Below are 26,557 nucleotides of genomic sequence, written 5' to 3' on the forward strand. Positions count from 1 at the left end.
ATAGCAGGGTAAATTATAAAAAAAAATGTTTAATGCAATTTATTTTTTAACACTTTCAGATTATAATACTAGGTCGTTAAAAAATAACAATAATATTATGTCAATATTCACTCTACCCAAAGAGGATATAAACTACGTAACATTTCTGCATAGAGGAAAATAATACACGGGACACATTTCTGTCTATATTATCTAAACTGTCTAGACCATGTGATTATATTCTCTTTGGTCTAGACATTTTTCAAGATTAGTTGTTTCTCGATTTTAATAAGCTTATTTTGTTAATAAATACGTACTTATATAATATAGTGTACCAGGTAGGTATTTAAATTGAGGATAGCCATGGATGTTCATAAACTTTGGGAATATAAAGAATATTTTTGTATAAATGGTGTGATGTTGACCACTGAACTTGTATACGAGCTCGAAAACTCCTTAACTCTCCTTCAAGTTGAAAATCACTTTAAAACGATTCAATACTGGGGAAAGATTTATGCCACCGAGAATGATTACCACATAGCTGTTGGCTTCGGAAAGGACGCCTTAAACGATAAAAAGTATTTCTACACTACAGACTTCAAACTTTGGTCCCTGCTACCTAAGCCGAAAAAGAAGTATAAGTATCTTTCCCTGATGATACCCCTGCCATTCTGCGGTGATCCGTCGCGGAAGATGCAAATTTTAGACGAGTCCTTAGAAGAGAGCGATCCCGAACGCTATCAGTCAATGAAGGAGGAAAACCGCCTCGCGGCCACGATAAGCAATATTTGTGATGAAGCTGAAATCTGTGCCAGAGGTCAAATCATTAAGCACCCAGATTTGTCTGTTATTATTAATCCTCACTTTTACGGGTTGGAACTAGCAGAAGCCAAGCGTCTCAAGTCTTACATGCACATTCGTCCCGCTCAGCATCGATGGAACACTAATCTTTTGACTAGGCCTGATTATAATTATAGTATGGATTTTTTGGATTCCATCGATATGGACATACCCAAAGGCTGTTGGAATGTATCGTTGGAGCATTCAGGCAATGTCGTTTATTTGAAAAACCTCTATTGGCCTGGAGTGATATTTTTTCACAAGATAGGAACGCCAGATGCAGGTTTTTTATATGCCGGTAACGGCTACAAAAATTTTGACATGCCTTTTCTAATTTGAATTCATTTCATTGATGATAATATTATAATTTAAAGTTACACACAACTTTGTTTAATTGCATTTCTTTGTATCTATAAATCTGTTTTATAATATTATACTAAATGTCCCGCGCGGCTTCGCCCGCGTTCCCTAAATTTGGAATTTTAGGGAAACCGTACACTTTCCCGCAAAAAAGCCGCCGTTTTTTTCACATTATCCTCTGTTTGGTAATTGGTACTACTAATATATATTCTGTACCTCTGTTTCTTCGGTCCTATTATTTTCAGCGTGATGATTTATAACTTACTAGATGATGCCCGCAACTCCGTTGAGCGGTTACTAGCAAATTCGGTTGAGCCGTTTATGCACAATACACAACACAGAGAGAGAGAGAGAGAGACAGACAGACAGACAGACGGATGGACGGACGGACGGACGGATGGACGGACGGACGGACGGACAGACAGGCAGACAGACAGACAGACAGACTTCGATGTTGCCACTTTTTAATTTCTTCACTTTCTTGACAGGCTATACCTGTCGAAAATTGCGTTTTTGTATGATGATTGATGACAGTGTTAGTTCCTTTTTTCGTCAAGGCTTGTCGAGCTCTACCACGGAGCTCATACAAAGAGCTCTGCATTGAGCTCTACACGCTGAACCATAGACTAATAAATAAGTTTATGCGTTGAACTATTTTATTACCATAAAAAAAATTACTTGTGACTTGTGAGTTGTAAGTTGTTACCATGGAATTAATATAGGGTAAATGCCTAGTAGATTGGACAGTACTAGTCATTGGAAAAAGCACAAAAACACCATATTTATTAATGTTGCTTTAAAAAAATAACTGTTTTTCTTTAAAAATGGGCGTTCTTTTACTTTAAAAACAGGAAATTTTTAAAGCAACATTAATAAATAATGTGTTTTTGTGTTTTTTCCAATGACTGGTACTGTCCAATCTACTAGTCATTTACCTTATACTACGTACGTAGTACCTTTTAGTGCAGTCTGTGGCTGAAATAAATGGCGATTCGCGCCGAACATGCGCCGAATGCTGACTGCTGATTGCTGATTTGTCAAATCACAAATGTCAAATTAACAATTTGGGCTTTGGCATTCAACTTGAAACCGGCGTTAAAAATTCTTTGTTTCATCTTATTTTAAAAAAGATACAACATATTCCTTATCCAATTTATTTTTAATAGTTGAAAATGGAGGAAAATACGGTAACCGCCACTGAAGATACTGAGATGGAAGACTGTGATGGACACAATGTTGTAACAATGATGGACGTCCTCAAAGAACAAGAAGACTTCGAGAATAATGCTAACGCTGTGTTAGGCGCTTCAGATGAAAAGAATTGTACTTACTCAAAGGTAACACAAATCTTTAATCACCTAATTCATAACAGTAATTAATATTAGCGGTACATTTACAACAAAATTTCTTAATAGTGCGACCCTATACGCAAACGTTCGCATTGCTGCCATAGCTGTATACAGCTAATGCACACCATCTACATGGGTTTCATTAATCCTCATAAGAAATGTATGAGCCCACATGGGCATACCCAGGATTTTAGCTAGGGCAGCATACCTGTTTCAAGAAGGTCTGGTTGAGAAACTGGAAGTCTCAGTAATAGGGTCCCGTTTTTACCCCTTGAGTACGGAAACCTAAAAAGAGTTTTTAATTTCTTGTTCGTTAATATGTTTCAAATAAAGTAATGTAATTTTTTCTAATTATATACTTGCATAATCTTGCTGAAATATCAAAAAACAAGCCATATTAAAAATGACGATGTCTTCTGACAAATCGAATGCTCTGAGATCTAGTAACCCTGATGTCAATACCTGTCAGCGTTAGTGTTCTCCATTGGCCATTGCAACCACATATGACGCAAAATATGATCAATGAAATATGATAGTGTAATACACAGATATAATCAAATGATCATTTATATTGGATCAGATATATGATCATATAAATGATAATCTAATATGCCCCTTATCAAGTATTTTCAATGGAAAATTATACTCTGGAGAAAATAAAAAATAGGGTCAGAAACAAGTATGAAAGTAATAAAAACAAGTTTTATGTATTTCAGGGTTATGTTAAGAGGCAAGCAATATATGCATGTATGACATGCTGTTCTGGAGCTAAAGACGATCCATCTAAAAGGGCTGGAGTATGCCTTGCATGCAGCCTTACTTGCCATGAAAATCATGAACTTATAGAACTGTACACAAAACGAAATTTTCGATGTGACTGTGGAAATCCTAAGTTCGATTCTAACCCCTGCCAATATACATCAACTAAATCTGATCTTAACGAAAATAATGAATATAATCAGAATTTTAGTGGATTATATTGCATTTGTCATCGTCCTTACCCCGATCCAGAATCTACTATTGAAGATGAAATGATTCAGTGCATTATTTGTGAAGATTGGCTCCATGCTAACCATTTAGAAGCAACTGTGCCTTCTAATGATCAGTATTCCGAAATGATTTGCAAAGGTTGCATGGAAAAAAATTCATTCCTCCATGATTACAGCAGCCTCGCAGTAAACATTGAAAATGATGTTGATGTTGTGGTTGATACTCCAAAAATAACTAACTTGAATGGCAACCATATTGAGAATGAGAATTTGCCCCTAACTCCACAAACTAAATCTTTGGATAATTCCAATGATAATAATATAAATACAGAATCTAATATGGAAAAGCAAGAACAAGCTGATACTACAAAAGAAAAGACCCAACTTGAGGATGAACGCATGGAAGAAGATAGACTGTTAGCTGATCCTGAAGAAGAAAATAAATTGAAAAATAATGGAATGGATGGAGATCACCCAGGAAAAGAAGATAAAACTATTGATGCATCTGAACCAGTTGGTATTAAAGATGATGCTACTAATAAAGAGGCAGATCAACTGTCATGTACTAGTAAAAAGGAAGATGAAAACACAGGTGAAACCGATGGAAATGACATAAGCTCTGATGTGAAGAAGGATGATAGTGCTGATAATACTAGTACTTCCCCTAATAAAAACGAAAATAATGAAGCAAATACTAAAGTCGATAAAGGAGCAGAAGTTGACCAAACCGCAGACAAAACAGAAGCAAAAGAGTCAACGGATATTAATTTAGATACTGAAATAAAAAATACGGGAGATCAGGAGGAAGCCACGGAAAAGGCAAGTGATGATTTGGACGTAGCAGATACAAAGGATTCTGATAAAAATGAAATAGATGCAAACATTGAAATTAAAAATAATAAAGATATGGTAACCGAAAATACAAATGAAGACACCAATAAATCTGAGAACAAAAGAAAACTTTCCACTGAAAATAGCACTGATGTTGATACAACTGCTGCTGGAAAACGAGTTAAATTAGACTCTAGTTGTATTCGGCCAAAAAATATTAAGAAAACATACAAAGGAGCTACTTTTTGGCCATCTGATTTTAGGCAAAAACTATGCACTTGTAATGAATGTTTAACTATGTATAAAGATTTGTCAGTACTGTTTTTAACTGATTTTGATGATACAGTTACTGCCTATGAAAGTTTAGGTGAGGAAAAGGAAAGAATTGAAGGTAAACCTGCATCCCAGTATGAGAAAGGCCTCCAAGCTCTCTCATCCTTAGATAGAATTCAACAAATTAACGCATTGACAGAATATAATAAAATGAAAGACAAACTTTTAGATTTCCTCAAAACCTTTAAAGAAAGGAAAGAGGTAGTCAAAGAAGAAGACATAAAGGAGTTTTTTGCAGGTATGAAGCCCAAACGTGAACCTGATGGTGTTTATTTTTGCAGATAATTTGTTTAGTGTATAGTCACTTTTATTTTACAACTTAAACAGTAAGCTAATGATAAATGTTTGTGTGTTAGTATAAAAGCTGTCATTTCTTGTAAGACTTTTTAACAACATTGATATTATAAGTCATTCATTTATCTCAATTTTTTTATATCCCTATACCTCCCAAATTCAAACAGATTTTTTCTGTCTTATTCTTTAGGCTTTCTTTGTAAGTTATACATTAGAAAACTGGGCGACTAATGTTAAGTATATGGCCTGTGTATATTGTATAGTACAGAGAACTTAAAATCTGTGATATAATGCGCACCTCTCGCAAATGCAAGTACCGTAGTGCAGTAGAAATCAGCGGGGCTAAAATGGTCACAATTCCTCTCAATCAATTCAGCAAATGAATTATCAAACTGACAAATGTCAAATTAGTACAGATGTCGCAGTCGACTGGTTAAAATAGCCGTTCAATCAAACCCTTTGAACCACGCCATTCAATCACATGGCTATAAGTCGTTTAACCGGCTTGTTGACTGCAACGCTCAACACTGCAGCTAGACAATGCTTAGCTAACTGGTTAAATAGCAAATTAACTAAGGTGACCATTAGTTTCGTGTTATTATTACACAAGCGTTATGATAACAAGCAGAATAAATTGTATTCTAACTCATTCTGAACACGATTGCAATAAATACCTTGGTGATGCATTTCATAATCCCATTTCATACTCATTCATTTCTCCTCGAATATATTTTGTTTAAATTTTGATTCACACGTATGTGCCCCCATAGTGTATGTCTCTTTAATAGCACTTGTAATGACTTGTAACGTATATTTACGAAAAATATCTTAATACAACCACAAAACACCGGCTAGTTGACGCCATATTGTAAACAAAACGCAACTAGAGCCGCAGTGCTGAGGGCTGAACTAATTTAATCAAACGGCTGCTTTTGAATGATGAATCAGCTGCAGTAATTAACGTTTTGAGCGACACAAATAGGTATTCAATTAAAAAGCTAGACGTGTGATTGAATGGCGTTGTTCAATAAAAGGGCTAGCTGTTTGATTGAACGGCTATTTTACATATTATATTTGTTATCATAGCGCCAACAGATATAGGTAAGTACCATAGACTTAATATATACTGTCGGTAAGTACTTACATAATCTGAAAATTTCAACTCTCTAGCTGTTACTATTCTTGAGTTACAACCTGGAGACAGACAGACGTCCAGACAATGAAGTCTTAGTATTAGGGTCCCGTTTTTACCCTTTGGGTACGGAACCCTAAAAGATGAATCATATTATTATGATTCTCCAAAGCGACCATTTTAGCCCCGCTGTTGTCTGAATGTAACTTTATGGTTTTTAAACATCTACAGAAGAAATACTTTTGTTAAAAAAACTATTAGCTTCTTTTTAAATGCGGGCCGCTTAAGACATTTATAAGTGGGAGAGCCATGCTTCGGCACGAATGGGCCGGCTCGACCGGAGAAATACCACGTTCTCACAGAAAACCGGCGTGAAACAGCGCTTGCGCTGTGTTTCGCCGAGTGAGTTCACCGGAGGCCCAATCCCCTAACCTATTCCCTTCCCCTATTCCCTTCCCTTCCCTCCCCTATTACCCTATTCCCTCTTAAAAGGCCGGCAACGCACTTGCAGCTCTTCTGATGCTGCGAGTGTCCATGGGCGACGGATGTTGCTTTCCATCAGGTGACCCGTTTGCTCGTTTGCCCCCTTATTTCATAAAAAAAATGTACACAAACATAATATCTGTCTATAATACTCAACAAGCTGAGTGTAGAACGTATAGAGTCCAGAAAATGTGCATGTACCATCGAGGAAATTGATTCCTAGGCAGATGACAGACCAACGTCATTTGGTCGGATTCCGCTAGGTAGGTATATTAACTTTATGGTCTAAACACCTATACCTATGGTAATCATGCGGAATTTACGCCACGTAACTTCGGCCTAGTGTGTTTAGACATTAAGCGATGTAATCTACACTAATATTATAAAGAGGAAAACTTTGTTTGTATAATTGTAATGAATAGGCTCAAAAACTACTGGACCGATTTTTGAAATTCTTTCACCATTCGGAAGCTACATTATCCACGGACCACGAGTCATAGATTGCCACGAGTAACATAGGCTAAATTTTATTTAGGAAAAAATAGGTTTCCGTAAGATATTTGGGTTTTTCGAAGACAAGGTGTAAAAAATCGACCAGAAAAGTTACTTATTTTGCGTACGCTGCCTAAGCTATAAAAGATAGAACCATAAAATGTTCTAATTAATTGTAGATCTTATAAATATCTACAAAAAAGTCCGCGACACACTATACCTATCTATGTCGAGTGAGGCACAACAATTTTCTATTTCAAAAAATCTTGAATTTTTTGGACTACATTTAAACGCCTTTATTTTACTCATGCTATTAATCATCCAAATAAATTATTTAATGACTAGTACAGTTTATTTAGATAATGGTCTTTGAATGACTAAAATTGGAAGTTTGGTTTTGAAGTTATGGCGAAATTAAAATATGTAAGTATTACGATTTCTACTGCACGGCCCGGCCCGACGGCAAAGTGGGCGGAGGAAATCAAGGGGAGTTTAGCAGTTTAGATCTATTAGTTCTTTTCAGAGCTAGAATATTACACGCTATTAACATTTTCTTAAATATTTGAAAATGCCTATGAGAGCCAGGTCGGACGACATTGGCGCCATACTTATATATTAGTCACTTCAATATAATAATATGGGCAAAACAACATTTGCCGGGACAGCTAGTGTATCATAAATTTTTTGGTAACTTAAACTCTGTGCCAATATGCGTAGAGCCATATAATTATTCTTGCAGATTAATTTCACAAAATACCTTCAATATACTTTTTATGGGAAAAAACTAAAACTGCAAAGTAATATTAAGTTTTATTGTTAAAGTATAATCACAATCATGCGTAGAGGATATCATAATGGCCTGGCCGATACAACAGATTAACTAGGGGCTTGGAACCTTCAGGGAAGTCATGTGCAATCACCTAAAAAAGAAATTTTAGTAAATAAAAATGAAAATCCACAATGTATGTAGTACTGGTAATTTCTTATTATATTTTGTCAAGATGTTATGTAATTTCTAGGCATTGTGTGTGGTCAATATCTTTCAAACAATATTTCATACATCACATAAAAAGTGCTTTAATAAAAAAGTTGGATTAAAAGCATTACCTGACTGCCTTCTCCACGATCCATGTATTCAACTCGTACTCCCATTTTAAGAGCATTACTAAGAGCTATGATATGAATATGATCCGATTCCTTATACATGGGTTCCACCTCCTGAAATATTTCCAAATAAACACTTTTTAATTCCATGCTATGTTATTAAAAATTACCCTTTATAGGATGCAATTTTAACCCGCCAACCATATTTATATTAAATGGTAAATATGAAAGTCAGTACATGTCTGTTATTTCTTTATAGTCTACGAATAATACAAACTAAGGAATCGTAACTCCCATACTATTACCGTTTTAAATTTGGTTTCTTTTGATATGTCATGTAACGTCAGCCTAGTACTGCTCAAGGTCACATAAAATATTGCAAATGTATTGAAATGTGTACCTAAGGTACACTTTTTTGACAAGTATTGTGGTCTGTGGAGCATGTTTTTTGACAGAGTTACTTTTCCCTAGTTTTTATTATTCGTAGTTTATATTAAAAACTAGGGAAAAGTAACTCTGTCCATTAATTATAATTTTTTTTCCTCTACATTGTATTAAAAAATAGGAAAAACAAACCTGTCTACAGAAATCAGTGACTGATCTCGGTCCTTCTATGAAGTTTTGATAGAAGTCATGTTGAGTCTGTAACTGGCCAGATGTTATCAAACGAAGATACACCACAATATAGTCAGAATACCCTTGTTTATTAAATTTATCATGAAGCTCCTCTCTTATGGTCTCTGTTTCTGCTGGTGCACCACCCGACTTTTCACCAACTCTCTGCACCACTTCCATAAACTGAAAATATAATAAACAAATTTCCGGTTATATCTGTTACTCAATTTTAATTCAATTGGAGATTATTTTATATGGTTGTGCTATTGTATATTGCTTATATTATGCGGAGTTCATAAAATATAATATAAAATGTATACTTACTGTTTCATAAAAGTCTTCAACGGTAAATTGAGAAAAGCCTAAAGCAACAAGGACTTCCTTTGAATCTTTAGCAATCTCGTGAAATTTGTCGTATTCTGTTTTATCAGTGAGCAAATACTCTAAATAAGCGTAAGAAAATGCACGAAAAAAACAATTTCCATCAGGACGTGTCCTACGAATATTTTTATACTTTGAGGCTAGATCCTTTATTTTTAGAAGATACACTGGATCTTCATTGTATTCTTTTTCTAGAGACGATAACTCTTCAAGTTCTCCAACAAGTGGTATAGACTCTGAAATCTAAAAACAAACAAAACATAAGTCATCTTCATACAAAATTATATTTTGTGGGTTATTACAGGATATTTTTATATACATTTACCTCTTTTTCAATTTCTCGTTGCTGTTTCATAATTAACTCATCTTGATTTATTGAATTATCACATAAATTACCGGTACAACCGCTGCTGCTTGATGCATCGTCCGCCATTTTTTACTTTTTTCCAGATTTTTGTCAAAACTCAAATGTCAGCACTCAGCAGTCAACACCAATCAGCACCAATGTCAGCACGACAGACGACTTGGAATGACTTGGAAACAAGGTTTAAAAGCATATAAAGTCTATGGGTAATATTAACTTTATGGCACGACCACAGGATTTTGATTTATTTTTATATTTCAGTTGATATAATGAAAGTTAATTAAAAGGTTTACTATTTAAGACGTATAAAAAAACTACTTGCTACATAGATTTCACCACTTTGGAAGAGTCTCCCTCGCAAACTATGCAGGTTAGAAAAAAGTGATATTAGAAACCTCAATATGATTTTTAAACTTTAAAGACCTATTCATAGATATCCCACAAGCATAGGATAGACGGAAAAAAGCTCTTATAGTTTCGGAGAAAAGTGGCTGTGACATACGGACGGACAGACAGATAGACATGACGAATCTATAAGGGTTCCGTTTTTGCCATTTGGCTACGGAACCCTAAAAAGTGGCAACATCGTAGTGTCATCCCTTTCAAATCAGTCTAAGAAAAAAGGGATGACACTACGATGTTGCCACTTTTTAATTTCTTCACTTACTTGACGGACTATTCGGAGCGTGCGAAGTGAGTGGAGGGGGTAACGAAAGTGATTGCCGCGCTTGCCGTGGCAAAAATATGCAACCAAAGGGGCTCAGTTAGTAGTCAAACAAACTTGTCAATCTTGTTTTGAAATTTTTTGAAATTGGTGTTAATGGTTTTTGTATCGTAGACTGCAAAAATAACAGCAAAAATAGGTAGGTAGTCACTATACAAATTTAATGTTTTTCCTAAATCCACTAGGAAATTAGATCAGATAGCTGCTGTAAAAATGAAAAAGTATGTTATTCTATATAAACTAAAATTGCATTATCAATCAAGTAAATTTTATTTGAGTTGCATTTTATAAAGATATTAATTGAGTACCTATTGTTTTAGTGTTGATGAATGACCACCATGTTCTCCAAAACCCGACGACAAAACTTGCAGTGATAGTTTCATAGAATATCTATTTTATTTAAACCCAAAGTATCAAGTGGAAGAAACAGTGACTCACAAATGACGATAAACCAGATACAACATCTGGTTTAACTGATCTTTTAGAAGCTGGAGATAGGGTTTCAATGAAAAAGGTTTTTCAAGTAAGCAAGTCTTAGATGAAAGGGGTAAAAGTAAAAATTATTATGCCCCCATTTTGAGCAAAACAAAACGAGTACTCTCAAGAGGAAACCAAAAGGACTTGCTAGCTGATATTGCTCGAGTAAGAATCCATATTGAAGTGATTGAAAGCAATGATATTCTATGTTACTATTTTAGAAACTCATTGATTGAAAGTGTAATAATGCAAAGACTCAGAAACATGAAGAATGTTTGCAGTGTTTTAGTAAGTTTATAGACTCCGATTTTCTTCCTGAGTATTAATGTTGTAAAAAATAAATAAAAACAAGATTTTTAAAAACATTACATTTATTTTTTTTCAAGTAAGTATAAAGTATTGCTTGTATTTTTGGTATGCACTTGCCGCTCTGGTTATAAACGCAGCTGCATTTTACTCCAGCAACAACCAATCATTATTATCTATCTGTAAGAATGAATAAAAATGTTTAGACTAGCTTTATCTAAATGCTTAGCTGTTACGTTTTTGGTTGGTTCATTACCTACTTACGTTTGAACTTGTTTTATAGGGTGCTAAAGTCACCGATGTTCAACGAATAATATTGGCTCGTATTAAATAACATTGCCATTAGTTCTTAGCTCTTCTACATCCCTTACATGTCCTGCTAACACCAGTTTATTTCCTTTTAGCATAGATTGGGCCTTGAAACTTATTGAGTGTTTTATACTTTCAAAACCAGTTTTTACGACTATATTCATTTTCCACAAGTAATTTTTAACTAAATCTAACCCAAATACCATTAATTCTTGTTCTAAATATATTTTATTTGCTATAATATTTCACAAAATAAACAAACTCTTGTTGTTTATTTTTTCACACATGCCCCTAAAACTTCGTTTGAAATGTGTCACTACTGACGTGCATGTTCCGAATATGCCTTCTTAATTAATGCAGGATTGTGAATGGTGTCGCAGGCCTGCGACACCCTTCACTATCCTACATAAATAAGTATGTATGGGCCCGTTTAGCTCGCCAGCGCGTGGCCATTTTATTTGCTGTAGTGTGCGTGTAGGGAGGCAGGGCTGGCAAAATGCCGTGGGCGACCCAAGAGGCCATGAGGTCAGAAATTCTTTATACATTGTTTTATTAACACAACGATTTTTACCGATAGAGCTCCATCAATTTGCCACGGGCCTTGGATGTTATAGTTACACCACTACTTATTTGATTATTATTTTTAAAGGTACAAACTAATTCATTGTCTTATCGCGCTTCACCGCATTCATCAGTATTATAATTAAAATTCAATTACCAGACTTACTTATTTAATATTAGGGCCTATTTCATCACTTTCTGATAAAGTGCTGAATAGGCTATTCACAGCTTTTATGACAGATTCTCCATACTTTATCTGTCAAGTTAAGTGGTGGATAGCCTATTCGGCACTTATCAGGAAGTGGTGAAATAGGCACTTAAGCTTTTCTTATAAAATAAGTAAAATAAAAGTGAATTAATCAGCAAACATGTCTTCAATTTTCTTTTGTACTTCCTTTTCAGTTTCAGAGTTCAATTTTTCTGGCAGCATTTTTACTGCTTCCATGTCTATATCAGAAGATTCGTCAATATTTGTAGCTTGTCCCTTTGCCTGTAACAAAAAGTAGACATCCTTTTATCTGTATTTAAATTTTGATATGACTAAATTAAACTTTTTGGACAAATATACACACAACCTTCAAGAATAAGGAATTGTTTTAACACATGGCTGGCTTAGCTTGGCTTGAATGGCTTTCTTACCTTCTCTACTTGTATTTCTAGCTGCATTATAGCTCTCTCAAGCCTGTAGTTGTCAGACACAAGCTGGGCCCAGCGGCGGCGAAGTGCTCTTAATCTTGCACCACTTGCAGTCTGTGATCTCTTCCGTTCCCAATTCACTGCTGCTATTTGTTTTCTTAAAATTAAATTAATAAATTACATTAAGGTAAGTATGCAGTAGTAATTATAATTTTATTAGAATGATAAAAAAATGGACAGAAACTACATGTCTGGAAGTTATGAAGCATATTCAATGCTTATTATAATTGACATACCGTAACTGTGAATGAACATTCTGTGATCTTGTCACTAGTGCCTGTAATATGTTGAGGTAAGATCTCCATGCTTCTGTGCTGTATTGGAGTTGAAGTTCCAAATTCAACACTCTAGTGGCTTGATGTGACAATTGGGCATGAGAATTGTCAACTGCTTCAGCCCAAGCAGCTGGTTCACCAAGTCGTCCTGCGGGCGGTGGTGGTAATTCATATCTAAAATATTTGAATGTATATTACTGATCTTAAAATAATAGAGACAGAAGTTATACAAAGTAAAAATGACATAATAAGCTTAAAGGTACCTTTTCATTGACAATGGTTCCATAGGCAGGCGCTGTTGCACACGCTCCATTTCTCGTTGGAGAGCTGGTGTTTCAAATGCAGTACTTGGTTCTGGCCCAGCGTTTTCTAAATAGTTTTTAGTTGGTCTATACCTTCTGCACTCCTCCTCTACCATTGCCAACGCCTTTGAAATAGGGAAAAGTATTGCTATGATTAAAATGCTTGAATGTATTGGAAACTAATATGTATTCTGTGGTATTGGCTAATCAAACCAAAACCTATGGAGCTTTACAAAACTGATAAAATATCACACAAAATTGGCATTCGACTCATGTTAATAAAGAGTTCAAAGTAAAATCTTACCGCTTCTCTAACACCTGGATCATCATAGCCCTGATCAATGTAGGGCAAAGCATCTACAATAACTTCTCCAGCCATTCTATAAAGATGATGTTCTTCTGAAGTATCTTATATTTTATATTACTAGACTAGATATATTGGGGCAAATCTAATTTTGAGCAAAGTACATATTTCAATTTATTTATTTTTACAAGAAAACCGCCACAGATTACTAGTATATACTTGGTGTTTAAAAAACCGAAACTATCGCAAATATGAAAACATAACCCAATTACAGTCGGGGCAATTTAATAGGCCACATTTGACATCTGTCAGAATAATCTCCATAGTGAGGTAAGCTGCTTAAAAACATCGACCAAAACGAATAAATCGATACGGACTTGAAATAAAATATTTGAATTTTATATGTTATTTATAAAACCAAAAACTAAATCATTCACCCTACGTTCCAGATGACGTTGAAACGCTAACGCTCAAGACTGTAGTTTTTCCCGTTCCACTAGCATGTGAGCGTCAGTGATACAAACCCAAGTGGAACGGATTATGGATCGTTTTGAGCGTTTTGAGAAAAGTTTAAAAAAAGAACTATAATTTTTTTTTATACATAGGTACATTGAACCGAACTTGGATATTACGATCCTTTTCTTCAAGTCGTAAATAAAAGTAATTGTTTATAGTTACATTTATTTTACAAAAAAAATACATAATATTATATTTGTTTCGTTTTTAGTATTACATTTTTTAATATTTTAATATAGTTAAACTTTTATTACTTAAGTATATGTATTTGAGTTTTCACATTGAATCATATTTTAATAACAAAACCACATACGTTGAATATTGACTATTGTCACATATTATAAACGTTAGGTAACAATACCGCGTAATGCTTAGTCAAGTACGAGGTCAACAGGTATAGGAGAGATGAAAATTAGTATTATATTTTATAAGAAATCATTTGACCTTTCATTTAAAACAATTTATTTTCCAATCAAAATATTTCATAAAATGTTATTTCATTTAATATACATATTTCAATTAAAATATTATTTGTAATGAAATAATATAAAGTTTTTTGTCTCTACTCTGTCGTGAAAACTTTCCGAACATGGCTTTCGCGATATAGTTACGTTAAAATTAAAAAAAAAACTAGAACGACCACTTTGACCCATCTTCATCGAGGGTCGTTTAGAGCGAAAATGATGACGTCATGAGTGACGTCATAGCCGCGATCAACACGACCGCGGTCGTCAAATGGAACGGCAGAAGGGGACGTTTTGAGCGTTTTGGTCAAAATTAACGTCTTCTGGAACGCAGCCTGAGACGTCTAAATTTAGTCAAATGGAATAACAACTTTATAAAAAAGGGATGACACTACGACGTTGCCACTTTTAAATTTCTTCACTTTTTTGACGGACTATAAATTAATTTAAAGAAAAGCAAATTGGTCGAAAAATTTGACCGATATATCGATATTTTTTTCGCGATATATCGAGACCGATATTGTTATTTTTTTAAATATCGATGTACCGATATATCGATATTTTCTTTCATTTTCGACATCCCTACAACACAATTGCACAGAGTACATAATTAATATTATCATAATGTGAAGTATATTCTACTAATATTATCCTATCCTACTATCCTATCCTAATATTATAAAGGCGAAAGTTTGTTTGGATGTATAGATGTATGGATGTGTGGATGTATGGATGTTTGTTACTCTTTCACGCAAAAACTACTGTACGGATTTTAATGAAACTTTACAATAATATAGCTTATACATCAGAATAACACATAGGCTACAATTTTAACCGACTTTCAAAATGGGGGAGGTGTTAAGTTCGTTATTTTATGTTCAACGATTACTCCGCCGTTTGTTAACCGATTTTCAAAATTTTTCTTTTGGTATATAGGATATCATCCCAATTTGGTATTATATTCACAAAAGTGGTGATCTGATGAAGGATCCTTAAGTAATCGAGGGAACTCCTCAAAATTTATAGGGAAACATGTGGTGACTTCAGTTTCGTGAGAAGTATTCTAAGCATAGCTGGGCATTAACTGCGTTAATCGTTAATTAACGAAGTTAACATTTTGATTAACGGATTAACTTTAAAGTTAACTTTTAAAAATATTAACGGACTCGTTAACTTCCGTTAATATGCAGAAGTCCGTTAATCGTTAATCCAATGCCTACTATTTACCGCACGGCACCGTGGCACGGCGCGAAAACAAATAAATGTAACTAATTCAACATTTTAACATAAGCCCCATACATTATCTGTCAAACTCTTCATTTAATTGAAGGTTAATCATAACTTAATGTCTCTGAGTACGGCGGTTAGCATAGCTGGGCATTAACTCGTTAATCCGTTAATCGTTAATTAACGAAGTTAACATTTTGATAAACGGATTAACTTTTAAGTTAACTTTTAAAAATATTAACGGCCTCGTCAACTTCCGTTAATATGCAGAAGTCCGTTAATTGTTAATCCTAGATACATTTTCAGGCGCGTGTGAGTGAGAAGAGATTTGTTTCGTTTTATCATTTCATTACACAGCGCCGGAGCTAATAGAGTTAATAGTGATTTGTTTATTGTTATTATAAATCATTTGCATGTTGAAAGAAGAGTGCAGTGTAATTTAGTTAGGTAGAATACAATAATTATAAAATTATTTGTTTTGTCCCTAACCTGTTAACTTCCAGAACCTAAACCAACAGGTTTTGTATATGTGCACTAACACAATGATAATATAATTGTGTTAATGTACATACAAAATAAATTTGTATGTACACTAACACAATAATATTATCACAGATAGCAATAATTTATATATTTTACAGTGACACGTGTCAGGTTATGTCATAACATGGTCATATTACACATATTAACGGATTAACGATTAACGTTAACTTGCGTTAATTCATCCAAAATGCAACGCTTTAACGTTTAACGAAGCTAACTTTTTTTTAACGGATTAACGATTAACGAAGTTAACTATTTGATTAACGGTGCCCAGCTATGGCGGTTAGACAGTTAGTATGAAACGACAAGTGCCGGGCTGACGCTTGCTCTAAAGTCTTTCTATAAGAGGTGGTATCATCTTACATTTAAGTTTCGATTTTTTTCGATTGTTATATCTATTCTACGGTATTAAATAACTCAGTACTTTATCTGTGCAGTGACGTAACCTTAAACCTATCAATGATAAATAGTTTATAGATAAAGTTGTGTAATTGGGGGGCTAAATAAGCTTTAAAATTTGGCATAAAATATAAAGTTTAATATAAAAAAATGAAATACTTATTGTGTGCACACTGCACAGCTGTATTGATTTTAGGGGTACCAGGGTTTTTTTATAAAAGCTTTTGACACCAATTTTGTTGACATCGCGCTTTATAAACTGAAGTCTACGCGGGCGAAGTCGCGGGCAACAGCTAGTAACTAATAAGTAATGAGTATGATTAGTTCTATGTTACAATGAAGTAAAAAATAAAACGCCATCTGTTGAATCGTATTAGAACTAAAATGTTCATTGCATCGATATATTTCTGGATTTTTTATAATATTATACATAAAATATATTTAAGTAAAAAATAAAACGCCATCTGTTTTCATATATTAGTATTAAAATGTTGATTGCATTGATATATTTTCTGGATGGAATATAGGCCAACACGGTACATTCGAATTCCTTTATTTTAGAGCGCCTTCTGTTGTCAACTTGTCACATATATTAGAAATGCAGTAGGAGTTCTATAAGATAAGATAGATTGATTATTATTATACCAAGTGATAATATTATTAAACATAATATTCTAACGTATTAAAAACATTTATACAAAAACATAATAATTAATAAATGATTAGTTCTATGTTACAATGAAGTAAAAAATAAAACGCCATCTGTTGAATCGTATTAGAACTAAAATGTTCATTGCATCGATATATTTCTGGATTTTTTATAATATTATACATAAAATTTATTTAAGATTTTTGAAATTTTATTTTAATACACATCCAAGACCCAGGAACATTGAAAACTTTTTTGTTCCGCCTGCGGGACTCGAACCCAGGACCCCCGGGATGAGCGCTGGCCACGCGCAATGCGAATTCATTTTCATCGATATTTTCATGGAAATAAGATATTTTCCCACATCAAAATGTAGCCTATGTCCTTTCTCAGACTCTAGAATAACTGTGTACAATATTTCATTGCAATCGGTTCAGTAGTTTTGGCGTGAAAGCGAGACAGACAGACAGACAGAGATACTTTCGCATTTATAATATTAGTATGGATTTTGTGTCCCTAACCTGTTAACTCCAGAACCTAAACCAACAGGTTTTGTATGTACACTAACGCAATGATATAAGTCATAACAAGACCATATTACACATATTAACGGATTAATGATTAACGTTAACTTGCGTTAATTTGTCCGAAATGCAACGCCTTAACATTTGACGAAGCTAACAATTTTTTTAACGGATTAACGATTAACGAAGTTAGCTATTTGATTAACGGTGCCCAGCTATGATTAGAATTAGAACAAATAAAAACAAAATTTTGACGAATATGATTATTTATTGTTTTTGGTCAATATAAAGTCCCTGCCACCGGTTCGCTGACCCACCCACCGAGAAGAACCGGCGTAAGAAACTCGGTGAGTCTATTTTTTTAAACAAACAATGCTATTAATGCCTTATAAGAGGGAATAGGGTAATAGGGGAGGGTAGGGAAGGGAAGGGAGTAGGGGAGGGTAGGAAAGGGTAGGAAAGGGAATAGGGTAGGGGATTGGGCCTCCGGTAAACTCACTCACTCGGCGAAACACAGCGCAAGTGCTGTTTCACGCCGGTTTTCTGTGAGAACGTGGTATTTATCCGGTCGAGCGGGCCAGCTCGTTTTGAAGCATGGCTCTCCCACGTAAAAAAATTGAATCAATTGAAATTAAACTGAGTTTACAACGTTACATTCATAACACTATTCAATTAAGTGTTTTGAAATAGTTACAGAAATGTTATAATTATTCATAATAACGGGTTTTTTGCTAATCTAGCTCAATCCATAATTTACTGCTAAGATTTAGAAAAATATATATTACGTTATACATGTTTGTACAATAATTGATAATAAATATTCCGAAGATTTTTTTAACAATCTACCTACAGTTTGCATTTTTTCCGTAAAACATTTTGTTATGCATCACTCAATCAAAACTTATTATTCACATTTAATTGAAATTAAACTGAGTTTACAACGTTACATTCATAACACTATTCAATCAAGTGTTTTGAAATAGTTACAGAAATGGGCATGATGACTATTTTTTTTTCTTATCGGTAATTGAAAGACCCTTAAAAAATAGAAACATCGTTGAAAGAATGACTCTGATAGCTTAAAAATTCACCAAGATATGACAATTCAAATATCTCATAAAAATACCTGCCCGAAACGCTCCATACAAAGTGCTACGAAAGACTGACGTCAGTCTTTCGTAGTTTGTACGTATCGGGAGACAACTTTGTTCGACAGGTATATTAAATATTGCATTTATGAAAGTGGTTTCATAACAAAAGTTGCTTTTAATTGCATAAGTTATCGAATTGTATACAAATATTAAGAAATTTAATTGAAAAAAAAATCGACTTGAATATCCAACTTTGAAGGCGCATAACAAAAAAATACAAATGCTATCAAGCTGCAATTTTGGGAACACTTATTTTTTACCGTGATTTCTTTATTTTAATAACAAAATTCACTAATCTTTGACCTTGTCATCATCCCTATTATTCATAATAACGGGTTTTTTGCTAATCTAGCTGAATCCATAATTTACAGCTAAGATTTAGAAAAATATATATTACGTTATACATGTTTGTACAATTGATAATAAATAGTCTGAAGATTTTTTTAACAATCTACCTACAGTTTGCATTTTTTTCGTTTGACTTCGTTAATGAAGAATATTACGAATAAACTTATTATTTATATTCAATTGAAATTAAACTGAGTTTACAACGTTACATTCATAACACAATTCAATCAAGTGTTTCAAAATAGTTACAATTATTCATATAAAATTACATTTAAATATATAAAATGTTATAATTATTCATTATAACGGGTTTTTGTTAATCTAGCTCAACCCTTAATTTACTGCTAAGATTTAGAAAAATATAAATGTTATACATGTTTGTTACATGTACAATTGATGATTGTATTATTGTAATATTCTTCATATTATTAATAATAATAAAAACTAAGGAAACGTAACACCCACACTTCAACCGTTTTGAATTCAGTTTCTTTTCGCACACTAAAATATGACAATAGCATCATGCATGTATTCGGTACTAATTTTGTAGACTCATGGATTTTTAGGGTTCTATTACTAAGACTTCGATTTCTGTCCGTCCGTCCGTCTGTCTGTCTCCAGGCTGTAACTCAAGAACCGCTATAGCTAGACTTTTGAAATTTTCACTGATTGTGTATTTCGGTTGCCGCTATAACAACAAATACTTAAAAAAATACTCAAGGGTGTCTCCCATACAAGAAACGCGATTTTTTCGGCCTTTTTTGCCATGGACCATGATCCGTATCCACCACAGATTACTAGTATATATTTGTAGATCCGTATCACATCACTCAAAGAGAACGTCATAAACTACGTAACAAGTGGTCGGACTTAGAAGAAAAAAAATTAACATTTATAATTTTTTTAAATTGAAACTAAAGTTAAAATTTTTAAGTGCAAAACCTTATACTCTAAACATACCAAAAATAAAAAAAATGAGCTCAAATAAATGTTTTATTTCAATAAAAATTATTGTACATAGCTAAATAAACACAAAACAATAAAACAGATTTAATCCACAAGGTTTAGGCAACAAATCCGTCCGCTGCGTACGCTCCGATTCCGATCAAGTGGACGCGCACCTTTATACATACACACATAACTATTATTACTTTGTTTTGTTACACCCTGTGTATATGACAGCTGAAATCTATCGCGTGGGCTCAGGGCCAGCTGTATACCACCTCACTTGATCAGAGGATTTTCCCTTAGTGGCCGCACCTCTCATAATCCCATACCTTCCTACTCCTCCTCCTAAAATCTCCTTAACAACCATTGCCTGCAGACTAAAATGTTACAAACTAGTACAGGGACCTAAAAATCTGAAATTAATGAAAAGTTTTTCATTTACTACATTTCCATACATAAATTATTATAGTTAATAACCTTAAATTACTACAATAAATCATTAGACACATTTCAACACTTTCGAAATTAACTGCATACATACTGATGCATTATAATATTTTCCATGAAATAATAATCTATCTTTTTCATATTATTATAGTTTAAGACGGACGGATCGCCATTAAGAAATGAGTGAAGCACCCTTAATAAGCCCAGGCGATCATACGTACACATCTTGCACACACACTCGCACTGTAATAAGCCGATCGTACCGCCATTACACAATTAGACGAATCAAATTAGATGCATCGCGGTGACACGTCAATGTCATTCATAAATAAAAATAAATATGCCATCTTGTGTTGTAAAATGGTGCAAGAACAATACAACTTTACACAAAAAACATCAAGGAATAATATTTCATAGGTAAGGTAACATATTTTTAAAGTATTTTGATAAAATAATGTAAATATTAATTCAACTTCAACAGGTCAGTAATGTCCATAACAAAGTGGGGAAATTTTCCCCAAACCGCGGAAAATTTTAAATTATTTTTAAATAATCAAATAATTAATTTTATTGTCTTTTATTAGTGTCATGTATTTAGCATACTATTGACCAGTAATTAAGCAGGAATACAATAATAGGGGTGTAGACAGTCAGTTACACAAGCACGATTGAACATGATTTCTATGAGATTAAATTGTCAACGTGCGGCACGTGGTGCCGACTGGACGTCAAAAAAAGAGTGCTGCTGTCATGTATCACACAACTCTTTTCACCACGCAGTGTTACTGATAAAAGATAGATTATTATTTCATGGAAAATATTATAATGCATCAGTATGTATGCAGTTAATTTCGAAAGTGTTGAAATGTGTCTAATGATTTATTGTAGTAATTTAAGGTTATTAACTATAATAATTTATGTATGGAAATGTAGTAAATGAAAAACTTTTCATTAATTTCAGATTTTTAGGTCCCTGTACTAGTTTGTAACATTTTAGTCTGCAGGCAATGGTTGTTAAGGAGATTTTAGGAGGAGGAGTAGGAAGGTATGGGATTATGAGAGGTGCGGCCACTAAGGGAAAATCCTCTGATCAAGTGAGGTGGTATACAGCTGGCCCTGAGCCCACGCGATAGATTTCAGCTGTCATATACACAGGGTGTAACAAAACAAAGTAATAATAGTTATGTGTGTATGTATAAAGGTGCGCGTCCACTTGATCGGAATCGGAGCGTACGCAGCGGACGGATTTGTTGCCTAAACCTTGTGGATTAAATCTGTTTTATTGTTTTGTGTTTATTTAGCTATGTACAATAATTTTTATTGAAATAAAACATTTATTTGAGCTCATTTTTTTTATTTTTGGTATGTTTAGAGTATAAGGTTTTGCACTTAAAAATTTTAACTTTAGTTTCAATTTAAAAAAATTATAAATGTTAATTTTTTTTCTTCTAAGTCCGACCTCTTGTTACGTAGTTTATGACGTTCTCTTTGAGTGATGTGATACGGATCTACAAATATATACTAGTAATCTGTGGTGGATACGGATCATGGTCCATGGCAAAAAAAGGCCGAAAAAATCGCGTTTCTTGTATGGGAGACACCCTTGAGTATTTTTTTAAGTATTTGTTGTTATAGCGGCAACCGAAATACACAATCTGTGAAAATTTCAAAAGTCTAGCTATAGCGGTTCTTGAGTTACAGCCTGGAGACAGACAGACGGACGGACGGACAGAAATCGAAGTCTTAGTAATAGAACCCTAAAAATCCATGAGTCTACAAAATTAGTACCGAATACATGCATGATGCTATTGTCATATTTTAGTGTGCGAAAAGAAACTGAATTCAAAACGGTTGAAGTGTGGGTGTTACGTTTCCTTAGTTTTTATTATTATTAATAATATGAAGAATATTACAATAATACAATCATCAATTGTACATGTAACAAACATGTATAACATTTATATTTTTCTAAATCTTAGCAGTAAATTAAGGGTTGAGCTAGATTAACAAAAACCCGTTATAATGAATAATTATAACATTTTATATACTTAAATGTAATTTTATATGAATAATTGTAACTATTTTGAAACACTTGATTGAATTGTGTTATGAATGTAACGTTGTAAACTCAGTTTAATTTCAATTGAATATAAATAATAAGTTTATTCGTAATATTCTTCATTAACGAAGTCAAACGAAAAAAATGCAAACTGTAGGTAGATTGTTAAAAAAATCTTCAGACTATTTATTATCAATTGTACAAACATGTATAACGTAATATATATTTTTCTAAATCTTAGCTGTAAATTATGGATTCAGCTAGATTAGCAAAAAACCCGTTATTATGAATAATAGGGATGATGACAAGGTCAAAGATTAGTGAATTTTGTTATTAAAATAAAGAAATCACGGTAAAAAATAAGTGTTCCCAAAATTGCAGCTTGATAGCATTTGTATTTTTTTGTTATGCGCCTTCAAAGTTGGATATTCAAGTCGATTTTTTTTTCAATTAAATTTCTTAATATTTGTATACAATTCGATAACTTATGCAATTAAAAGCAACTTTTGTTATGAAACCACTTTCATAAATGCAATATTTAATATACCTGTCGAACAAAGTTGTCTCCCGATGCGTACAAACTACGAAAGACTGACGTCAGTCTTTCGTAGCACTTTGTATGGAGCGTTTCGGGCAGGTATTTTTATGAGATATTTGAATTGTCATATCTTGGTGAATTTTTAAGCTATCAGAGTTATTCTTTCAACGATGTTTCTATTTTTTAAGGGTCTTTCAATTACCGATAAGAAAAAAAAATAGTCATCATGCCCATTTCTGTAACTATTTCAAAACACTTGATTGAATAGTGTTATGAATGTAACGTTGTAAACTCAGTTTAATTTCAATTAAATGTGAATAATAAGTTTTGATTGAGTGATGCATAACAAAATGTTTTACGGAAAAAATGCAAACTGTAGGTAGATTGTTAAAAAAATCTTCGGAATATTTATTATCAATTATTGTACAAACATGTATAACGTAATATATATTTTTCTAAATCTTAGCAGTAAATTATGGATTGAGCTAGATTAGCAAAAAACCCGTTATTATGAATAATTATAACATTTCTGTAACTATTTCAAAACACTTAATTGAATAGTGTTATGAATGTAACGTTGTAAACTCAGTTTAATTTCAATTGATTCAATTTTTTTACGTGGGAGAGCCATGCTTCAAAACGAGCTGGCCCGCTCGACCGGATAAATACCACGTTCTCACAGAAAACCGGCGTGAAACAGCACTTGCGCTGTGTTTCGCCGAGTGAGTGAGTTTACCGGAGGCCCAATCCCCTACCCTATTCCCTTTCCTACCCTTTCCTACCCTCCCCTACTCCCTTCCCTTCCCTACCCTCCCCTATTACCCTATTCCCTCTTATAAGGCCGGCAACGCACATGCAGCTCTTCTGATGCTACGAGTGTCCATGGGCGACGGAAGTTGTCCATCAGGTGACCCGTTCGCTCGTTTGCCCCCTTATTTCATAAAAAAAAAAAATTGAATGTAAATAATTAGTTTTTATTGAGTGATGCATAACAAAATGTTTTAACTTTTATTTTACGAATTCAATTGAATCTAAACAGAGTGTGTATGATGTATGTATTCTAGCATTGTTTGTTTAAAAAAATAGACTCACCGAGTTTCTTACGCCGGTTCTTCTCGGTGGGTGGGTCAGCGAACCGGTGGCAGGGACTTTATATTGACCAAAAACAATAAATAATCATATTCGTCAAAATTTTGTTTTTATTTGTTTTATAGTGTCGGATTTTTATGTTTCAAAGACTTTGTTTTTGTGAAAATTGTGTATTGTTATGTGAACTAAACTTAACAAACTCAGTTTTTATAAATTCAAGTTTATTAAAGCATAAAAATCTGACAAGGATATCCTATCCCCATAATATCCTAATACACACATACAAACATAAACGCACACATACACACCTGTGGAGTTTTATCGCCCCAATTTAAGATGGCGCTAGCTGTCGCATCAAATGTCAATTCGTGAGCCGTCAAACTCTTGACGCTTATCTGTCTACAAATTTAAACTATTTAGTAATCTGTGGTCCATGGATGTGATTAACAAAATATGTTTGATATGTTTACAAAGTACCTAAAGCATATATTTATTGTGTATCGTACTATGTTTTACAATTTCATTAGAAAAAACACAAAAGATAATCATTATCATTAGCAGGAACCCATTCCTATAAAATAAAATTTGGTAAAAATGAGAGGTCAAGACACAGAGTCACTGGATCTAACAAAGGTCATTTTTTTTGTTTTTCCATTTAAATTTTAAGTTCCACACTTTCTTTCTACATCTTCTGTAAATTCTATTTTTTTTGCAGATAGCAGCTCTACAACAAAAAAGAACTTTGGCATTTGTTAATCATTATACTTTGTCAACAATACAGTTTATCAATATCTTCGCTAAGGAATGTGAAGAAAAATTAATGACCTTTGAAAGAAAATTGGAAAAAATTAATGCAACTATGGTTCTGCTAGAAGCTCGGGTACACTTACACTCACTTTATAGTACATAAATAAACTTGAGAATATAGTATTAGTAACAGAAAAAAATTGCCAAAATATAATATATCTTATATCTTTAAATGAGCAATTCTTGTATATAATTGGAATCTCGGAATCGGCTCCAACGATTCTCATGAAATTTAGTATATAGGGGGTTTCGGGGGCTATAAATCGATCTAGCTAGGAATCATTTTTAGAAAATGTCATTTTCATCGAATACCGAGCAAAGCTCGGTCAAATAGCTAGTATAATATTATGTAAATATATTTTTTCAGCTTTCGTCAATTCCAGAGATAAACCCAAGCACTGAACCCACAAGCAAACAAGAAGTTATCAGTGATTCATCTAATGACAATAATAACAATGAATTAGAAGATACAAATCATGATATAAATCATGCAGAACAAAATCTGTCACAGACAGAAATCAGCTCTGAATATGAAAGATTTGTGAAAATGGTTCATGTTGGTGTTCCCATTGAAGCAGTAAAATTAAAATTGTCCTTAGAAGGATTAGATGTACATATATTTGAGCAAATATTAGGGAAATAAGTTAGTAAACAACAGACACCTAAACTATAATAAAAAAACTGAGCATCTCTATAATCATGTAGCAAGATAATAAATTTACTGGTTGAAATAAAGTTATATAATGACCAAACCATTGCTCGTGATGATGGCAGGAAACCCAACGGTTTAACATTAGTTCCATGAGAAAGTGGGAGGTGCTTGGTGTTGGACGCAACATGTGTCACACACTGGCGGCCTCCTATTTACATGGAATATCAGTGACTGCTGGTGCGGTGGCGTCCGAAGAGCAAACTAATACTAAGAAGTATCTTTGATCCGTGACTACATACTTTTGCAGGTTGCTTTACAATGTTAGGCCCATGGGGGATGATATGAAAAAAAATTTCAATTTTTTATCATCCCGCCTCGTAGATCGCACAGGTGACCAGAGTGCTGGAGCGTATTTTGGCCAGCTATTATACCTGGCTTTACAGCGGGGCAATGTTGCCAGCATTCTAGGAACTCTCCCTAAATGCAGCAGCATGGATGAGAACCTATTTTATATTTAAACTGTTTTGCTTTACTTTATATTGTACTAGTTTTTATTGTAGTTTTACTTCAAAATATTTACACACTAAAAATATTTTTAAGTGTGTAAATATTTTGTGCAGGAACCACAGACATAGATCAAAATAGATACCGCATGTGTTTTTTTTTATGAAATATCAAATATGGGGGCAAACGAGC

General features: G+C 33.6%; 5 protein-coding genes across 5 annotated transcripts; 3 read left to right on the forward strand and 2 right to left on the reverse strand.

Moving 5' to 3' along the window:
- The first annotated feature begins 245 nt into the window (after nucleotides 1–245).
- LOC121739660 (radial spoke head protein 9 homolog) lies at nucleotides 246–1,203 on the forward strand. Its single transcript, XM_042132180.1, has one exon. It carries the CDS (start codon nucleotides 343–345, stop codon nucleotides 1,156–1,158), a length of 816 nt encoding a protein of 271 aa, XP_041988114.1. The 5' UTR covers nucleotides 246–342; the 3' UTR covers nucleotides 1,159–1,203.
- Nucleotides 1,204–2,192: 989 nt separating this feature from the next.
- LOC121739659 (putative E3 ubiquitin-protein ligase UBR7) lies at nucleotides 2,193–5,100 on the forward strand. The gene is made up of 3 exons (XM_042132179.1): nucleotides 2,193–2,273; nucleotides 2,346–2,516; nucleotides 3,245–5,100. Exons 2-3 carry the CDS (start codon nucleotides 2,352–2,354, stop codon nucleotides 4,964–4,966), a joined length of 1,887 nt encoding a protein of 628 aa, XP_041988113.1. The 5' UTR covers nucleotides 2,193–2,273; nucleotides 2,346–2,351; the 3' UTR covers nucleotides 4,967–5,100.
- Nucleotides 5,101–7,880: 2,780 nt separating this feature from the next.
- Nucleotides 7,881–9,650, reverse strand: LOC121737946 (ubiquitin thioesterase otubain-like). Its single transcript, XM_042129690.1, has 5 exons — nucleotides 9,508–9,650; nucleotides 9,126–9,425; nucleotides 8,763–8,984; nucleotides 8,190–8,300; nucleotides 7,881–8,002 (listed from the first exon to the last, which is right to left on the reverse strand). The coding sequence occupies exons 1-5, from the start codon at nucleotides 9,613–9,615 to the stop codon at nucleotides 7,916–7,918; spliced, it is 828 nt and encodes a 275-aa protein (XP_041985624.1). The 5' UTR covers nucleotides 9,616–9,650; the 3' UTR covers nucleotides 7,881–7,915.
- Nucleotides 9,651–12,251: 2,601 nt separating this feature from the next.
- Nucleotides 12,252–13,759, reverse strand: LOC121738305 (pre-mRNA-splicing factor SPF27). Its single transcript, XM_042130280.1, has 5 exons — nucleotides 13,501–13,759; nucleotides 13,158–13,321; nucleotides 12,856–13,068; nucleotides 12,563–12,716; nucleotides 12,252–12,413 (listed from the first exon to the last, which is right to left on the reverse strand). The coding sequence occupies exons 1-5, from the start codon at nucleotides 13,573–13,575 to the stop codon at nucleotides 12,279–12,281; spliced, it is 741 nt and encodes a 246-aa protein (XP_041986214.1). The 5' UTR covers nucleotides 13,576–13,759; the 3' UTR covers nucleotides 12,252–12,278.
- An 11,076-nt stretch (nucleotides 13,760–24,835) lies between these two features.
- On the forward strand, nucleotides 24,836–26,471 carry LOC121739050 (WASH complex subunit 3). Its single transcript, XM_042131366.1, has 4 exons — nucleotides 24,836–25,035; nucleotides 25,118–25,282; nucleotides 25,577–26,103; nucleotides 26,252–26,471. Exons 1-3 carry the CDS (start codon nucleotides 24,997–24,999, stop codon nucleotides 25,850–25,852), a joined length of 480 nt encoding a protein of 159 aa, XP_041987300.1. The 5' UTR covers nucleotides 24,836–24,996; the 3' UTR covers nucleotides 25,853–26,103; nucleotides 26,252–26,471.
- Nucleotides 26,472–26,557: the final 86 nt, after the last annotated feature.

This window comes from Aricia agestis, chromosome 2, assembly GCF_905147365.1.
Source record: "Aricia agestis chromosome 2, ilAriAges1.1, whole genome shotgun sequence".
In the NCBI taxonomy this organism is placed as follows: domain Eukaryota; kingdom Metazoa; phylum Arthropoda; class Insecta; order Lepidoptera; family Lycaenidae; genus Aricia; species Aricia agestis.

Excerpts from the sequence above, each read along its gene's own strand:
- LOC121739050 (XM_042131366.1), top strand. The coding sequence starts at position 24,997 with ATGAGAGGTCAAGACACAGAGTCACTGGATCTAACAAAG. Across the intron at positions 25,036-25,117 it reads AGTCACTGGATCTAACAAAG|ATAGCAGCTCTACAACAAAA; the intron begins GTCATTTTTTTT and ends TTTTTTTTGCAG. Across the intron at positions 25,283-25,576 it reads TGGTTCTGCTAGAAGCTCGG|CTTTCGTCAATTCCAGAGAT; the intron begins GTACACTTACAC and ends ATATTTTTTCAG.
- LOC121739660 (XM_042132180.1), top strand. The coding sequence starts at position 343 with ATGGATGTTCATAAACTTTGGGAATATAAAGAATATTTTTGTATAAAT.
- LOC121737946 (XM_042129690.1), bottom strand. The coding sequence starts at position 9,615 with ATGGCGGACGATGCATCAAGCAGCAGCGGTTGTACCGGTAATTTATGT. Across the intron at positions 9,426-9,507 it reads AACGAGAAATTGAAAAAGAG|ATTTCAGAGTCTATACCACT; the intron begins GTAAATGTATAT and ends GTTTGTTTTTAG. Across the intron at positions 8,985-9,125 it reads TTGAAGACTTTTATGAAACA|TTTATGGAAGTGGTGCAGAG; the intron begins GTAAGTATACAT and ends TTATATTTTCAG.
- LOC121738305 (XM_042130280.1), bottom strand. The coding sequence starts at position 13,575 with ATGGCTGGAGAAGTTATTGTAGATGCTTTGCCCTACATTGATCAGGGC. Across the intron at positions 13,069-13,157 it reads GAACCATTGTCAATGAAAAG|ATATGAATTACCACCACCGC; the intron begins GTACCTTTAAGC and ends CAAATATTTTAG. Across the intron at positions 12,717-12,855 it reads AATGTTCATTCACAGTTACG|AAAACAAATAGCAGCAGTGA; the intron begins GTATGTCAATTA and ends TTTAATTTTAAG.
- LOC121739659 (XM_042132179.1), top strand. The coding sequence starts at position 2,352 with ATGGAGGAAAATACGGTAACCGCCACTGAAGATACTGAGATGGAAGAC. Across the intron at positions 2,517-3,244 it reads AGAATTGTACTTACTCAAAG|GGTTATGTTAAGAGGCAAGC; the intron begins GTAACACAAATC and ends TATGTATTTCAG.